Genomic DNA, 19,692 nt, shown 5'->3' on the forward strand with positions numbered 1-19,692 from the left:
AGAGTCGAATAATGCGTTCTGCGCATGTCAATTGTGCTATAGTAACCAGTTTTATTGAAAAATAAAAAGGTCGAAAATTGGTCATTTTTTGAAAAAATCCCTGTACTATAGTACAGAGAAATTTTCGAAAAATGGCCAATTTTCTACCCTTTTATTTTTTGACATAAATGGTTACTATAGCATAATAAACATGCGCAGAGTCGAATAATGCGTTTTGTGCATGTCAATTGTGCTAAAGTAACCACTTTTGACATAAATGGTTACTATAGCATAATAAACATGCACAGAGTCGAATAATGGCTTCTGCGCATGTCAATTGTGCTATAGTAACCAGTTTTATCGAAAAATAAAAAGGTCGAAAATTGGTCATTTTTTGAAAAAATCCCTGTACTATAGTACAGGGACATTTTCGAAAAATGACCAATTTTCGACCCTTTTATTTTTTGACATAAATGGTTACTATAGCATAATAAACATGCACAGAGTCGAATAATGGCTTCTGCGCATGTCAATTGTGCTATAGTAACCAGTTTTATCGAAAAATAAAAAGGTCGAAAATTGGCCATTTTTTGAAAAAATCCCTGTACTATAGCACAGGGAAATTTTCGAAAAATGACCAATTTTCGACCCTTTTATTTTTTGACATAAATGGTTACTATAGCATTATAAACATGCGCAGAGTCGAATAATGGGTTCTGCGCATGTCAATTGTGCTATAGTAACCAGTTTTATCGAAAAACAAAAAGGTCGAAAATTGGTCATTTTTTGAAAAAATCCCTGTACTATAGTACAGAGAAATTTTCGAAAAATGACCAATTTTCGACCCTTTTATTTTTTGACATAAATGGTTACTATAGCATTATAAACATGCGCAGAGTCGAATAATGGGTTCTGCGCATGTCAATTGTGCTATAGTAACCAGTTTTATCGAAAAACAAAAAGGTCGAAAATTGGTCATTTTTTGAAAAAATCCCTGTACTATAGTACAGAGAAATTTTCGAAAAATGGCCAATTTTCGACCCTTTTATTTTTTGACATAAATGGTTACTATAGCATAATAAACATGCGCAGAGTCGAATAATGCGTTTTGTGCATGTCAATTGTGCTATAGTAACCAGTTTTATCGAAAAATAAAAAGGTCGAAAATTTGCCATTTTTGGAAAAAATCCCTGTACTATAGCACAGGGAAATTTTCGAAAAATGACCAATTTTCGACCCTTTTATTTTTTGACATAAATGGTTACTATAGCATAATAAACATGCGCAGAGTCGAATAATGGGTTCTGCGCATGTCAATTGTGCTATAGTAACCAGTTTTATCGAAAAACAAAAAGGTCGAAAATTGGCCATTTTTGGAAAAAAATCCCTGTACTATAGTACAGGGACATTTTCGAAAAATGACCAATTTTCGACCCTTTTATTTTTTGACATAAATGGTTACTATAGGATAATAAACATGCGCAGAGTCGAATAATGCGTTTTGTGCATGTCAATTGTGCTAAAGTAACCACTTTTGACATAAATGGTTACTATAGCATAATAAACATGCACAGAGTCGAATAATGGCTTCTGCGCATGTCAATTGTGCTATAGTAACCAGTTTTATCGAAAAATAAAAAGGTCGAAAATTGGTCATTTTTTGAAAAAATCCCTGTACTATAGTACAGGGACATTTTCGAAAAATGACCAATTTTCGACCCTTTTATTTTTTGACATAAATGGTTACTATAGCATAATAAACATGCGCAGAGTCGAATAATGGGTTCTGCGCATGTCAATTGTGCTATAGTGACCAGTTTTGACATAAATAAAAAGGTCGAAAATTGGCCATTTTTGGAAAAAATCCCTGTACTATAGTACAGGGAAATTTTCGAAAAATGACCAATTTTCGACCCTTTTATTTTTTGACATAAATGGTTACTATAGCATAATAAACATGCGCAGAGTCGAATAATGGGTTCTGCGCATGTCAATTGTGCTATAGTGACCAGTTTTATCGAAAAATAAAAAGGTCGAAAATTGGCCATTTTTTGAAAAAATCCCTGTACTAATAGCACAGGGAAATTTTCGAAAAATGACCAATTTTCGACCCTTTTATTTTTTGACATAAATGGTTACTATAGCATAATAAACATGCGCAGAGTCGAATAATGGGTTCTGCGCATGTCAATTGTGCTATAGTAACCAGTTTTATCGAAAAATAAAAAGTTCGAAAATTGGCCATTTTTTGAAAAAATCCCTGTACTATAGCACAGGGAAATTTTCGAAAAATGACCAATTTTCGACCCTTTTATTTTTTGACATAAATGGTTACTATAGCATAATAAACATGCGCAGAGTCGAATAATGGGTTCTGCGCATGTCAATTGTGCTATAGTAACCAGTTTTATCCAAAAATAAAAAGGTCGAAAATTGGCCATTTTTTGAAAAAATCCCTGTACTATAGCACAGGGAAATTTTCGAAAAATGACCAATTTTCGACCCTTTTATTTTTTGACATAAATGGTTACTATAGCATTATAAACATGCGCAGAGTCGAATAATGGGTTCTGCGCATGTCAATTGTGCTATAGTAACCAGTTTTATCGAAAAACAAAAAGGTCGAAAATTGGTCATTTTTTGAAAAAATCCCTGTACTATAGTACAGAGAAATTTTCGAAAAATGACCAATTTTCGACCCTTTTATTTTTTGACATAAATGGTTACTATAGCATTATAAACATGCGCAGAGTCGAATAATGGGTTCTGCGCATGTCAATTGTGCTATAGTAACCAGTTTTATCGAAAAACAAAAAGGTCGAAAATTGGTCATTTTTTGAAAAAATCCCTGTACTATAGTACAGAGAAATTTTCGAAAAATGGCCAATTTTCGACCCTTTTATTTTTTGACATAAATGGTTACTATAGCATAATAAACATGCGCAGAGTCGAATAATGCGTTTTGTGCATGTCAATTGTGCTATAGTAACCAGTTTTATCGAAAAATAAAAAGGTCGAAAATTTGCCATTTTTTGAAAAAATCCCTGTACTATAGCACAGGGAAATTTTCGAAAAATGACCAATTTTCGACCCTTTTATTTTTTGACATAAATGGTTACTATAGCATAATAAACATGCGCAGAGTCGAATAATGGGTTCTGCGCATGTCAATTGTGCTATAGTAACCAGTTTTATCGAAAAACAAAAAGGTCGAAAATTGGCCATTTTTGGAAAAAAATCCCTGTACTATAGTACAGGGACATTTTCGAAAAATGACCAATTTTCGACCCTTTTATTTTTTGACATAAATGGTTACTATAGGATAATAAACATGCGCAGAGTCGAATAATGCGTTTTGTGCATGTCAATTGTGCTAAAGTAACCACTTTTGACATAAATGGTTACTATAGCATAATAAACATGCACAGAGTCGAATAATGGCTTCTGCGCATGTCAATTGTGCTATAGTAACCAGTTTTATCGAAAAATAAAAAGGTCGAAAATTGGTCATTTTTTGAAAAAATCCCTGTACTATAGTACAGGGACATTTTCGAAAAATGACCAATTTTCGACCCTTTTATTTTTTGACATAAATGGTTACTATAGCATAATAAACATGCGCAGAGTCGAATAATGGGTTCTGCGCATGTCAATTGTGCTATAGTGACCAGTTTTGACATAAATAAAAAGGTCGAAAATTGGCCATTTTTGGAAAAAATCCCTGTACTATAGTACAGGGAAATTTTCGAAAAATGACCAATTTTCGACCCTTTTATTTTTTGACATAAATGGTTACTATAGCATAATAAACATGCGCAGAGTCGAATAATGGGTTCTGCGCATGTCAATTGTGCTATAGTGACCAGTTTTATCGAAAAATAAAAAGGTCGAAAATTGGCCATTTTTTGAAAAAATCCCTGTACTATAGCACAGGGAAATTTTCGAAAAATGACCAATTTTCGACCCTTTTATTTTTTGACATAAATGGTTACTATAGCATAATAAACATGCGCAGAGTCGAATAATGGGTTCTGCGCATGTCAATTGTGCTATAGTAACCAGTTTTATCCAAAAATAAAAAGGTCGAAAATTGGCCATTTTTTGAAAAAATCCCTGTACTATAGCACAGGGAAATTTTCGAAAAATGACCAATTTTCGACCCTTTTATTTTTTGACATAAATGGTTACTATAGCATAATAAACATGCGCAGAGTCGAATAATGGGTTCTGCGCATGTCAATTGTGCTATAGTAACCAGTTTTATCGAAAAACAAAAAGGTCGAAAATTGGCCATTTTTGGAAAAAATCCCTGTACTATAGCACAGGGACATTTTCGAAAAATGACCAATTTTCGACCCTTTTATTTTTTGACATAAATGGTTACTATAGGATAATAAACATGCGCAGAGTCGAATAATGGGTTCTGCGCATGTCAATTGTGCTATAGTAACCAGTTCTATCGAAAAACAAAAAGGTCGAAAATTGGCCATTTTTGGAAAAAATCCCTGTACTATAGTACAGGGACATTTTCGAAAAATGACCAATTTTCGACCCTTTTATTTTTTGACATAAATGGTTACTATAGCATAATAAACATGCGCAGAGTCGAATAATGGTTTCTGCGCATGTCAATTGTGCTATAGTAACCAGTTTTATCGAAAAACAAAAAGGTCGAAAATTGGCCATTTTTGGAAAAAATCCCTGTACTATAGTACAGGGACATTTTCGAAAAATGACCAATTTTCGACCCTTTTATTTTTTGACATAAATGGTTACTATAGGATAATAAACATGCGCAGAGTCGAATAATGGGTTCTGCGCATGTCAATTGTGCTATAGTAACCAGTTCTATCGAAAAACAAAAAGGTCGAAAATTGGCCATTTTTGGAAAAAATCCCTGTACTATAGCACAGGGAAATTTTCGAAAAATGACCAATTTTCGACCCTTTTATTTTTTTGACATAAATGGTTACTATAGCATAATAAACATGCGCAGAGTCGAATAATGGTTTCTGCGCATGTCAATTGTGCTATAGTAACAAGTTTTATTGAAAAATAAAAAGGTCGAAAATTGGTCATTTTTTGAAAAAATCCCTGTACTATAGTACAGGGACATTTTCGAAAAATGACCAATTTTCGACCCTTTTATTTTTTGACATAAATGGTTACTATAGCATAATAAACATGCGCAGAGTCGAATAATGGGTTCTGCGCATGTCAATTGTGCTATAGTAACCACTTTTGACATAAATAAAAAGGTCGAAAATCGGTCATTTTTTGAAAAAAAAAGAAATTTTGGAAAAATTGCCAATTTTCGACCCTTTTATTTTTTGACATAAATGGTATCTATGGCACTATAATATGATGATAACGCAATATATTGTCATATACAGCAATATTATTGCATAATAATTGAATTTTAAAAACTTGACATTTTGGCCATATTCGAAAAAATCCAGGGATTTTTTCAAAAATTAGCCAATTTTTGACCTTTTTATTTTCGAAAAAAAATCCCTGTACTATAGTATAGTACACTATAAGATGATGATTTGGAATTTACCAAAAGATTCAATTGTAGACTAGGCTAAAACTTAATTAGTGGTGTCAGGAAATAGACAAAGACCATTACTATTAAATAAACTTGACACGCCTTGTCACATAGAGCTTTTAGTTTAATTTCTTCCATCATTTGTAAGCACCAATACATGGTCCAACTGGGACCTAAATACTGTATTAACGAAAATTCTAAAACAAAAAAGTTTTTTTGAGCATTATAAATCCCAAAAATGTTTGGTCAAATGTTTAACCAAACAGCAAATCAAATAAATATATGCAAAATATACTGTATTACTCAATTAAAAATAAAAATAATTCTATTTTTTCTACTAAATATTATCCAAGAAGGTCTAACTTATTGTACCAAAAAACTAAAACTTGTTGTAGATCGGTAAATAGCGAATGAATCGTAAAAAACCTTTGCAATATTTAGGACAACCAGGTTGGATGTTAAAGTATAGACGGATTGAAAAAGGACGAATAAAAAAGATTAAACAAACATAAACTAAGATTAAAGTCTAAATAAAATAAAAATAGACAATATATATTGCACATACACCTGGTATATATATATATGTATATATATACAAAAATAAGGCATTGTTACAGTCTACATACAGATCACACAAAAACGTATTTTTCGTTTAGTTTTTAACCATCAATTCATCTACCAGCCGCAAAAAAATGTATTTGTGTAAAGGAATATGAAGGGATATTCTATTATGAGGAAGGGGTGTTACAGCATCGCATTATTTTGTGTTTTGCTTTCACAAATATAATGAATATAACGAGGATAAAATGATATAATTGGGTGAAACGTAGGGATCTTTCTGGCAATACTATAGGTTATATTCCTTTATATTTTTTACACCACTGTAATATAACCTCTGCTACACCATAACATAGGAATTACCACATTTAATAATGTATTTATAAGCAGTTACCTACAATCACCAACACCATGATGATTTTGTTTATATTGTATATAATAAATTGACCAATAGCAAATCTACATACAATTATTGTTACGTCATATAGAACCACTAAGTACCCCAACCCTAGTGGTATCCCAGGCAGATATATCAGTACCCATTAGACGATCATTCGCTAACAACATATTTCGCTGGATTGCAACACAGAAACCATTTTGCAAAGGAGAGGAGGAAGCTACCCTATTCTAATTCAGGGACCAAATTTCTGGTTGGAGACACATTTGTAGAAATGTGTTGCAGCATAGACAGTTTTTGTTTGGTCACAAACTCAATAAACATAACAAAACTATTGATCTACATTTTTTTTACATAAAAACAATACTCATTATAAATTATTTTATATACATACACACAATGGAACATGCCAAACAGGGTCTCCCAAAATGCTTCTCTATGCCTATTCGGGCGTAAAATAAAATGAATTTCTTTTTACTTGGGTATAAAATGCTTACTGCAAACAAAATGGGGAGAACTGAATGTGCCAAAATGCCAACGTTATATTAATTCTGTGTAATAACTCCTTTTCTATAGCTAAATGAATTTATTTGTAAATTTCCTTATAATATAATGTAACCTTTATATTCTTAGTAGGGAAGAACTGTACCATATGGTGATACTCCACTACACTACGTGGAATTTACATTTGTTCTAAGCTTAGAGATATTACTGGTTGAAAATTGCCTTCATAACGCATACCAACAATGATTGGTTGCATGTTCTGGCAGTTATTGGTCTGTTTTAATGCGATGCTTCCACCGACGTTGCGTTGGGCGCGTTGGGCGTTGACGATCTCGACTTACTGGTTGTGTTAGGATCCGGCGGACTTGAGTTTTTACTTGGGGAGGTTGGAACAGGTGACGTCGTTGTGGCTGTTGTTGCGCTGGATTCTGTAGAGTTGTTTTGTGATGAGAGTTTACCACACATTTTGTGGTGATTTTCCCAATCTTTGTGTTGGCAGAACGAACCGCAATAGCGTGCTGTATTGCAACCACTGCATGTTTCGTTGGCTTTGCGGCCACAGTTCCAACAACTCTATTTAAAGTAAAAAAAAATAAATTATGAATAACAAATGTTTACAAAATATTTATATAATACAGTAGCATAGCATAAGAGAATCACAGGGTTATGGATACAAATCATAATGATGTATGATTATGATGATTTAATTAGGTATTTATAACATGGTACATGCAACACTCAAGTTCAAAAAGGGGTAAATTTAAAATCATATTTTTACTTGACATTAAAGCATATGTTCGCAAAGGTACGGAACGCTGTTATGTAAATTAATTTATGGCATCATCAGTTACCTGTTCTGCCAAACAACTCACTATTGTGGTGTGCATTGGCTTACCTCACTTGAACTATCCTGCGAATTAATTACGGTAAGTGCCTCTTCTGTTGCAGTTCTTTTCGCATCTAAAACCGCACGATCTAATTTAGCCCGTTCTGCTGCAACTAACTTGTTTGCCTTTGATTCTGCAGCTTGTACAGCCTTTTGCAGCTCTGTTACAGCTTGTCTTTTTACTTCATTTACAGCTTCTTCTACAAAATATAATAATTTTGTATTTAAAAACAAACTACTAACAATAGACCAAGTATATAGCTTTATGTACAAAATGTGTCTTGTGTCTCAATTTTGAATCCTTTAGTAGGATTATACGCTGGTGGTATAATTCAGACTAAACAATTTAAAATAAATTACACTAAAACATCAATCATAACCTAAGAAAAGTTACTTTTAAAGATTAGCTATATGAAATTTGGTGAAACTTCAATAGTTTAATAAGCAAAAATGATCTTAGTAGTGGTGGTTTTATTAATTATTAATAATTAATAATTTGTTAAATATAAAACAACAACCTTATACGGAAAATGAAACAAATTTACCAATATGCTGATGTCTTTTGACAATGTTTTTTATTTATAAAGTGTGTAAATGTGAATAATAAAATATTACAATAACACACAGACGAAACAAACAATGAAAAGTAAATAAAAATATAGCAATGAACACCATATAATAAATATTTAGCGCCTAAACAATTACTAATACATACATTACATTGATCTACAATATTTCTTTGTAATATATTTTTATCCATAACCAATAAAACTGAATAGATACCATCTGGTCGTATTTCACGGGCAGTAAATTTATATCAATATCTTGCATGAATTTTATGGCGTTAACGAGTAATTCAAACTTTGATCCAATCCAATAAAATTGGTTAAAGAGGCACAAAATGTGTGTATGAAATAATTATATCAAAGAAATTAATATCCGTGAAATTCATAGATATTTTGGTGGCCTAATGGAAGAGCATTCTCCTATAAAGGTTGTTTACCTCTTATTCAAAAGAACACATAGCTTACTCATTGTTCAATTACTGTACATCTATTTTTTAAAAAGCGTTATTAAAATGAACAAGCAAATAAAATAATAATCAAATAAAAGGAATAAATATAAACAGGCTAAAAAAAAAAAGCAAAATAAAAGCACAAACAAAAGTAGATTTTCACCCTGACACAAATAAGTACATTTTCTTTCCAACTTAGTTTACAACAATTCCAAAATAACACAATCAGAGATAAGTGCATTTCACCACGAAGAAAGCGCAAATTAGTTCTTGATTTTATCACAATTGATATTTGAAGTTTGAAAAGAATGTCTATTAACTATGCCATGATTTCAATTAAAAACCAATTGTAATTTCAATAGTGGAAATCTACTTTTTAACGTTTTTTTTTTTCTACGGCAATGAAATGCATTCACCCATTTGTAATGTAATCCGTGACGTACCAGCTCGCCGTTTTACATCTGAGACACGGTCATCTGTTTGCCTGAATGTGTGCGCCATCATATCACCGACTCGTTTCTTTATGTCGTTCTCTGTACCCTCAGCATGGCGCCGCGCCCACAGCGCTAGTTCTTCACGGTCTTGTATACTTCGTTGTCTTAGCATGTTGATTGCTCTTTTCGTTTTGTCTACCATTCCCACAATGCACTCCAACATCTAAATTGAAAAATAAATATAATATATTATTAATGTTTAGTGGCTGCACTTTAACACATAGACACAATATCTCTTTGTGTCATTGTGATTTGGTAAGTTAGGAGGGCAAGTTAGTTTGGAGTGTGACAGTTCGCAGCTATGAGCGTTAACTGGCTAAACCCAGGGGCCCCAGAGCCTACAGGGCCCCTGAGCAGAGCCCAGAGGAAACAACAGGCTTTAAAAAAAGGCTGAAAACATCGGTCTTCAGCAGGGCCACTTAGGGTTTCTGAACCAGGGGCCTCAGGCCTCTGTGTTAAGCCACTGGCAGTTTGGTATACTTACAGTCTCAACATGCTTCCAATCGTCTTCACCACGACCTTCGAAATAAAGATGATCTGGGTAACTAAGGTCACGACCTGTAAAAAATCAAACAATCATTATTTAATCTATCAATATAATGATCAATCCAAAAAAGCTATGGACCAATATGATTTTGAAAACCTTTGAAGATGATGAATGTTGATGAAGAGTACACATCTGGCTCATGTGCACCTTAAAGAACCTAGTACATCTTTCAAGACGAGTAGGGGGGTACCCACAGCCACTGATCATAACTGGGCCATCTGGGAGACCTGTCTTTGACTGAAGAGGTCACCCAGTATAAATAAAATATTTCAAATAAAAAAAAAGAGATGAATGATTATAGGCATTGATAATAAAGAATCTGAGTAGATTAGAATCCAGGACCATCACAACGATATCAATGATATTAATACTTACTACTAAATGAGGAATGCCTGTGTCTTTCTCCATGTTCCCGTTCAAACCTTTCCCTCATATCCCGCATTTCTCGTGCATGTGCCAAATCTTCCATACGGATTTGGTGAGGTGGCATGTGTGAAAAGTGGTTTCCGGGTGGACCGTTCTGATGGCCAGACCCTGGACTACCAGAACAACGCCTTTTAGGTGCTGGATGCTCCGCACTGTGTTCTGATCGAAGATCTTTAGGTCCATTTGATATTCTGGTAAAAAAACCCAATAAAATATTAATATCACAATATTTATACTTTTTAATTATAAACGTCTTTCACATTAACTTGTTTTATTTTCAGAATTTCATTTTAACAGCTCTTTGTTAGAGCACATACATACATTTGTGTTGATGCATGGACATATCCTTTTTTAATATGAAAACCATAAATAATAACAAAACAAAAACTGATAAAAACAGATGCGGATTATGACACATTAAAATTTTATTTCAACTATTAAATATTGATAATTACCAAAATATTGATTTCATCATTTATATATCACAAAAAAAAAAAAAACTACAATATATAAGTGACCTTTGAATTTTAACATCTATTTTATGAATATTCACAAAATTATTACCTTTCTTCTGGCGTTCTCCTTTTTCCGTTTTCGTTCACATCCATGAGGACTTCGGTTTCGACCGGTGAGGTCTTTGAACCGAGTAATTGATTCTCGTGTTGCATGTAGTATTGTTGAGGCGTCATCTTTGCCATACGTGCGCAGTGCATTAGTTCACGCTGAAGTAATGGTAAATTGGTCTGTAAGAAAATTGTAAGGAATAAATAATTATTGCTTACACAGTAAATGTGATATGTTAATAAATATAGTTGAAACCTTCTTCTTTGAGACCCACTTGGGACACTTTATGTTTATTACGGAGTGGGGGGGGGGGGGGGAGACACAACTTTTTTTGGGTGAGATAGCCCCTTAGTAAGTTTTCTACCCTAATAGTGTGTGTCAGCAAGTTGGGTAACAAGTAGGTAAAAATTAAACCAAGCAAAATCCCAGTACTACTTTATCTGCACACATAATGAGTCTGTATTTCTTTTTCCCAAACAAACATGTGTTTAAATTTTGATTTAAAAAAAAAAATAACAATTACCTTCAGGAACGGGATAACAAACGGGCGAAGTGGAAAATTTGTTGCCTCTTGTAGTTTATTATGAAACTCTTCTACTGTTAGGTGATTATTCTGTAAAGAAATAAAACTAAGCATTGATCTAATTTGCATATAAAAAAGACATTTTTTCGGTATTGCTAAACAAAACAAAAAAAAATGAATCATGTAGTAAATTTTTTTAAACCCTACACGATTCAGACATTTTTATGTTGGATTGATAGGTTTGCTCTATTTTTTTTTGGAGGTTTGCAGTGTTTACTAATACCCTTTATTGTGTATGTCATATCATAAATTTGTGTTTCTTTGCTGGTTAAATTTTAAAATTTAGCATTGAGAGGGTAGCCTGGTATAGAGAAATAATATTTAAATCATGTGCTTTTATTAAAAAGTCCTAAAATAACAAAAAATATTATATTTGCATGCAACAATGACAACAGCCTGCAAAAATTACAAATTTGAATACAATAGGTTTAAACAAAAAATTAATAATATAGAACTCGGTGAACAATGATGATATTGAACCAATCAATAGCCGAGCTTGCCACAATATGTTGCCAAATGGGAATAAAATAATGACACAATTGCAGGTACATTTCCCAAACTACTATTCTACGATGCATTTTTTTTTCACTACAGAGAATTTCAAGACTATAGAATATGGTCGCACTTGAGTGATTTTAATGACGCATAAAAAAAAAACCAATTAAATTTATTACATTTTCAATAGATTAAGAAAATAAAACAAGTGAGAAAATTCTGATAAAATATTGAAAACCGATCGGACCGTCATTATTTTTATATTATAGTTTTGTAATCCATATTTTCAAGGTGCGATAATATACGATACAAAATGTATTTTGATAATAATTGTGATTAAAAAAAAACACCAGATGGGGTTTTTTTTGTTCTACTGTATTAGTAAAACTAAGATTATTAAAATGGAGGAATGATAAAAATGATGACTGTGTAGATATTTCCCTATTAGGATTATATCAAGTATGGACTGAGAATGAAAATATTAGTATAGACATTACCATCATCAGAGGAAAGTAATGTAATGTGTACAGTATAGAGCTACTGTAACATAGCTTTTGTTTACATTCCTATTCTATATTGCTTAATTATAGTACATAGTATCACATTAGTAATCAAATCATACGCTAGGGATATAACAACAAATTATCTTCATAATTAACAATAATTTGCATAACTCAAATTATAATTTTGATGCAAGTATTTCATTCTCATTTGTCTTCTGAAATTGCATGCCAGGTGTCGCGTTGCTACGAAATGCACACAATGGTACGCAGCTATTGTTAAACTACTCGTTCATTGATCTACAATTGGCAATATTATTTGCTAACACGTATCAAATGTACAAAATTCCATCAGCTGCGGAACACTGGCCACTTGAACGACCAATCAATAAGATTAAGTACTAAAAAAAGAAATTTATTATCGAGTAAAAAATTATTTTATTGCTGTGGAAGTGCATTTCACAACAATAAGACGCTAATGCAATCTTAAATTCACTTTGGTTGTACATTTACAAATGTATAAAAAATAGCGCAACACAATTTTGGATTGCATTTGTAGTATTGTGTTTTTCGTTGCACAAAATATATAGCATGCACAAGAATTGATCTTATTAATTACATTGTGTGGTACTGCGCATTTAAAAAAATTTTTGCAAACATTTATTATTATACAAAGCAACAGTACATAGCTAAAATTTAAATAAATTGTTATTTGATTAAAAATGTATATAGATTTTTTTAAAATTGCTGTTTATAATTTTCATTCTGAAAATATTCATCTGGAAATCTGTTTTGAAAACATTTGCTTTTTGATGGACAAATAGACAATAAAATACTATTTAAAAAAAAACAATAACGTTAAATCATTAAGCTTTCCTGTTTACTCAACACAGCTTAATCATGAGCAAGATTTTGTCTATTTTTAACAATTTAAGTTAAAAAGTAAATTTCCATTGTCAATGTGTTAAAAAAATAAATGTGTTGCCATTGATGCAAAAGCGAATGTTAATAACCATTTTTTTTTACTTAATATAGATACTGTAGAGCATAAGGTGTTATATATAGTATAAAAATTTAATCTGACAGAGTGTTCTAGATGGAAAATAAGCGGGCATTTGAGTTGTTAATGAAGGCTTGTCTGACCATTCCAACATTATCGAGAACTTGTTTGAATAACGTGTTCGTATTTCTAATTAACAATCGTTACTTACCACAAGTCCCATTACGAGACCTCTCACTCGTTCACCAATCTCGGGTGAAATATCATTTCCAAATTGCTGTAGGGTGGTTAAAAAACGTTTCAGTTTACTGAGTTGCCTTGCACCGCATGCTGGAGGTAATTCCTGACCGTTAACATGCCCAGGTGGCGAGGGCGTACTGTGATGCGGTGATGGTACACCATTTAATGTGGGTGCTCCTAAAACAATAACATAATATTAGTAAAATATAAAGTAAAATGGCAAAAAGTGTCCAAAAACAAGAATCTTAAAACGTGAAAAGGTAGAATGTGAAAGTCTATGCAAGCTCCTAGTTCACTAAAATCGTATTTGTTCCCCAAGTAGCATTTTTATTTATTTGTTTGTATGTGGTTTCTGTTATCTCTCTGTACAGTGCTTTGATCTTCTAGAAAGGCACTTTAAAAATAATGAAAAAAAAAGTAAGAAAAAAAGAAAAGCAACACCCAAACTGAAGTAATAAACTAGGTTTTTTCTACCAGTTGAGTATTGATAAGCACAGTTGTTAAATGGAATATTTACCTGTTGAGGAGCCTGTTGACACTGGCCTAGGATGCGAGGCTACCATGTTGTTTGTTTGTACCATATTTGGCGAGCATTGTGACGGATGCTTTACAAGAGCGGCATCTATAGGTGAATCTGGCATCTTGCCTTCCAATGGATCTAAAGAAAATATAAAGAGATAATGTTTAATGTTATGTATATTTCCATGTACATGCATTGACGTCTTGTTAATTTAGTTTTAATTTATTTAGCCTACAATTTTTTTTTTGTCAAGGTATCATAAGAGAAATAACAAGAAATATGAGCAATCACTTAAACATCTAGTCATTGCCGACAAGAAGTCGGAAGGTATCTATCACTGGTTTAACGTAAAGAATTGTATACAGATATTTAAGAATAAGACTTCGTATTAAAATATAAGTTGTTTAGTGGCTCTCCAAGTGTTTGTGGGGAGGGAGAAAGTAAGAGAAGGAAGCAGAGTGTATTAGGAAAGGCCAATTGTTATAGAAGGAGGTACAGGGTATGATAAAACTAAACTGAAATGATAACTAGAGAGATAATTTGTCTGAATATTACAACTCTGATATTATTCTCTGAAATATCAAGAAAGAAACAAAATCAAAGAACTGTTCAACCGCAAAAAGGTAAAATGATTTTGGAGGTTTATAAAATGAGACATTTTAACACTTCACTGTTAAACACTAAAGAAGCGCATACTAGACATTACTTAAAAATGAATATCAGAAATGACAAGCATGTTTTAGTTTGAATGAATAAATAATAAGTCTATAGATTTGCTTCAAGAAAGATCACAAAGGTTTGCCATTAGCCGTAAGCCCAGAATGTATCGTAAATGTTTGTAACTGCTTAATAAATGAGAATAGCCAGTGGGTAATACGTGCTTACATCAGTCAAACGACATTTCTAATCAGCGTCATCGTAGCTTACTTACTAGTGTAAAGTTAGGCTTATTCACCGGTCCTCGGGCCATATGGGTGAGAAAAATGCATGGTAGTTATGCCCTAAAATTTATAGCTCTAGTTAACAACATGATAATTAAAGTAGAATGCTGATGATTAATAGTTGTATGCTAGAAAGTTTACTAAGCTTTGTATTATTATTTATCATACACTTCATTGAATCAAACTTATCTATGAGCAAACTCCGAACCACTATCATCCACTCAACAACCAGTTAAGTAATTGTGCCAAGGAAATAATTCAGCTCCTATAGGCCTACCTGTAACAGAGACCTCTACAGAACAATATTTACATCATAATATCCATACCTAGGTATCCTAATCCATTCAAACAGCCACTGTTATGGTACATGGGAAACTCCAGCCTAGTCTGGCCATACTGGACTCCACCTGCATTCATATGCTTCTGATTACAATTTAAACTCGAAGGGTAAGGCACCCTAGCAAACTTTGTTTGTGTATTCATTGCTGTTGGCTTAGCTTGCCTACCTAGACCAGGATCACATTGCACACTGCTGCACAAACAAACCACTGTAGTATATGCCAGGTGTTAGCTTGATACTGAAACTCCAGGTGGTCAGCATAACATACCAGAGTATAGTTTGGATGATGTCATACACACTGGTGTTAAAAATTCCCTTGTAAATGACACCTGGTATGCAATGTAAATCTGGCATAAGTGACACCTGGTAATCAGTCATCTGCAACTTTTTCAAGGAATTTGCATTTTTTTTTGCATTGTCAAAAGGTGTGGATACCATGATGAAATAGTAGTCCTATCTTATTATTTGTTTTACTGGTATTTTAAATACAAAAAATAGAACATTATTTATTTCATTGATTTTTACACGACTGTATTTTTAAAATATGAGCTCTTTTACAATTTGTTTACAAATATTAAATAGATTTTTAATTAGTTTAATTATATAAAAGTACATTTTATGTATTTTTTTGTGATTAATTTCAGTATCTGGCAATAAAACTTTGCTTGAAGGTAAAACAAGAAATACTAATTAAAACAATTTGGATATTTCCATCAATCATGTATTCATAATTTTATTAATTCTTCCTCAAGACAAAATAAATCCAATTATGAATTAAGATAGTTTTAATTGATTATTATTCATACAGCAATTATTATTGTTTGAATCAATAAATGGAAATTAATATGCTTATTTTTCGTGATCTTAAATGTTAATTCATCATATTTTAACAACTTTCCCAAAATGTTTTGTCATCATTTCTTAACAAATTAGTACTAGTAATTAGTATTTTTTTAAGTAATGCCATATCATGTCTTCTAAATGACATATGGCTAATCATGTCAGCACTTCTAACAGATTAATATGCTTATTAACACATTTGTTGTAAACATCTTTGTCCTAGGCTGTCCTAGACAATACCTATGCCGTGACATCAATAACAATAGGCAAATAACGTGCTTTAGAAAACTCCCTTGATTTAAGCATGGTGTCAAGATTCTATTCCATATTCTACAACATTATTATCAGCTACTACCAATGAACAGATGTGTTAAGGTAATTCAACTGTGCTTAAGACCTAAGTAGGCCTACTTAAGGTTTAACCAACTGTCACAGAGTTTTAGCTATGAGGAAACGGAAAAGAAAGAAGTAATCAAAAGTAATGAGGGAAGTGATTAGAATTTATTAGAAAACAAAGTATGTAAAACAAAGGAATAATTGTAATGTTTGATCACCCTAATGTCTATCAATTAAAAACAAAACAATAGATACTGACTTTCACACAAATGTATACACATTACTGTAAATAAATATTGTACATTTATGGTCAAATGGAAGGGCACCTGCATTTCAAACAGAAGAGTCTCAGTTTAAGTCTAAAGTGGTACATTTCCTTGACTGATTCATTTTTATGTTGGTTCGGTGGGGTTTGCTATGTTTTTTTAGAGGTTTTCAGGGTTTAGCAACACCCTTATATATTCACTTTTGTACTTAATTTTATTTCGGTAGTAGTTTTTATAATGGAACCACATAAAACCTAATCAAAATTTTCATCTTATTTACGCCCAAGTTAATTAGTTCAAGATGTAAATATACTGTAAATGCAGTACTCAACTACAGTAACTATAAACTCTTGCTATGCAAGTAATGTAAAATGCACAGGATGGGGTCTTAAAGTTAAATGTACTATCAAACAAAAATCAATTTTGTGGATAAAAATAACCATGTTTCGTTTCTTGGAAATCCAACCAATATCTGCATCTTTTACTGTACTTTCACAAACATTTCCAAAGCAGATTGGATAACAGAATCGCTAATCAGCTTATATACCAATCAGGGAATCCATTTTCTTAATTTAACACATTCTATAATACCTTTGCTAATTGAAAAGCTTTGTTGCTACCTCCAAAATCTGAGAAAACATTGATTACAATTGAATTAGTTGATTCTAAATTTAGTTAAGACGACAAATTGTTATTCTGTGACTGTTTCATTGAAAACTATCCTTCAGGATAAATTGTAATCAGATAATAGGGTTACATCTTTATTGTTCTCCACACTTGCAGTAATCACATTAAACAACCTTATATCTTGTTTACCAAAATGCTATTTGCTTTGAACTAACAATTAGTTGCTTAGACTTAGAGCTAAGGTAGTAATGGTGTATTGAAAGATTGAAGCTAGACTGTGATGATCGTTGTTGTAAACAATTTTATGGTTGTAGCATAATCAATCGGTAATTCATTACGTGAGATTTTAGCTAGCAAGGGACTTAAGAAAAACAAACAAAGATTATATGATGGTAGAATGAAATGAATAGCGTAGCACACGGACACCAATGATGTACTTTTAAAGAGCGTATGATGTATGAACTAACGATTATAAAAGGGACCAAAAAGACTAAATTATAAGCTTTATAAAAAGATATTTATTTATAAAACAATAGTGTGATTTAAGAACCATTGCATTTTACCAGGGTAGCCATTAACGTAATCTACACAAATTATTGTATTCATTATCATAGCTAATTAGAGCTAATTAATATTTCAATAATATTATTACAATAGTATTTCTATATCAGTACAAAAAGTCCTCGGTCAAAACTGTCAGGTTCGGTCTGAAGGCTTTGCCTTTCACGATTTTTCATGATTAATTTAACAACTTAATCCTAACATACACGCAGGTAATACTTGCAGATTACTACTAGAGACCACACAAGGTCATAAGTTCCCCCGGGAACAAATATTCGTGATTTATTAACTGGTTTTGACAGTAAATCATGAAAATCCTTTAACATGAAATATTGGTTTATTATTTAATCTGAATATTAACAGTTAATCTGCTCGGAGGGACAACGACGATCAATCAAAAATATAGTCTATCAATCAAACTAACTAATCATTGCGGACTAAACATTTTCTTTAAAAATCTACCGCTTTTTTTTTTTACTTTCTTAAATAATTTTAACCTCCAGGTATTATGTGATATACTGTACAATTACCCAACTAAATATAATTGCAGAATAATTTGGGATTTCATTTTTTTTAATATCCTACTAATGATTCTTCAAAAATTAATTAAAATTAAGATCAATAATTTTAAATTTAAAACAAATTTGTACTACTATACAGTTGTATTTATATTCGAACGAAAATCTATAATATGAAAATATCAGTGATATTATTCAGCAAACATAATTGTACTGCACAGAAGACAAAAATATACCGATTGCCAAGTAAAATAATGATCAATAATTCCCTTCAGTAAATAACAAGGCAAATCCATCAAAAGATAATAAAATACAGCTGAAAAAAAAGCAATTGCTCGTAGAAAAACAAGCGCTGATTAATACAATCATGGTGTAAGCATTTCCTGTCTTTACAACAACGTTGTTAGGAAAAAAAGAGGAAATTATTTTATATAGAATAAAAAACACTTACCAGTGTTACTCAAATAAATATTAGATCCTTCAGTAGTAACCATTAGATAGATTAAAACTATGAGATAGAACCCAACACATCCACAATAAACCAACCACTGTACGTTATTAAATCAACTCCACAAAAACAAACGATAGTATGTATGAAATGGCGTGTGTCTTGCTAGTGACGATATACGCAACGGAACACATGTACATAAGTGACTATAAAGTTATTGTTATGGAATAATAGAAATCGTAATGCTAAATAGCTGCCTTGTCTTTCTCGTTGTGTTAGTACCCTCTGGCGTACATGGTACCTTCAAAAGAAAGTCAGCAGATGTCCCAATACAACGGACACATTCATTGGTAGAAATATATAGACTGTACCATTATTTACAGATGTGTTTAAACATAAGTAAACAAACAATACCAAATTTAAACCATATTAAAATAACATTTTAAAACATTATTAAGATATGAATAATGTAAATACCAAATATATAAAGTATAGAAGAACATATTTACATGCTTTAGTATTTGTTTACAAATGAGTTTATTACTGAATACACCCCTGT

The 19,692-nt window shown here is 32.0% G+C and overlaps 1 protein-coding gene across 5 annotated transcripts in view; it reads right to left on the bottom strand.

The window, feature by feature from the left end:
* Window positions 1–5,630: 5,630 nt before the first annotated feature.
* Window positions 5,631–19,692, bottom strand: part of LOC144850662 (protein CBFA2T1-like) — a 38,788-nt gene continuing 24,726 nt past the window's right edge. For 2 of the 5 annotated variants that reach the window (XM_078708019.1, XM_078708024.1), the window contains exons 2-10: window positions 14,254–14,394; window positions 13,708–13,913; window positions 11,442–11,531; window positions 10,919–11,097; window positions 10,304–10,545; window positions 9,866–9,939; window positions 9,304–9,544; window positions 7,882–8,072; window positions 5,631–7,559 (exon numbers count right to left, since the gene is read on the bottom strand). In XM_078708019.1, coding sequence (XP_078564145.1) covers window positions 7,266–7,559; window positions 7,882–8,072; window positions 9,304–9,544; window positions 9,866–9,939; window positions 10,304–10,545; window positions 10,919–11,097; window positions 11,442–11,531; window positions 13,708–13,913; window positions 14,254–14,394 — 1,658 coding nt within the window. In that variant the 3' untranslated portion in view covers window positions 5,631–7,265. Of the gene's footprint in view, window positions 7,560–7,881; window positions 8,073–9,303; window positions 9,545–9,865; window positions 9,940–10,303; window positions 10,546–10,918; window positions 11,098–11,441; window positions 11,532–13,707; window positions 13,914–14,253; window positions 14,395–15,523; window positions 15,730–19,136; window positions 19,412–19,692 lie in introns of those variants that run through there. The other 3 variants (XM_078708023.1, XM_078708022.1, XM_078708020.1) reach the window with 3 other exon arrangements.

The sequence above is a fragment of the Antedon bifida genome, chromosome 8, assembly GCF_963402885.1.
Source record: "Antedon bifida chromosome 8, ecAntBifi1.1, whole genome shotgun sequence".
Lineage (NCBI taxonomy): Eukaryota > Metazoa > Echinodermata > Crinoidea > Comatulida > Antedonidae > Antedon > Antedon bifida.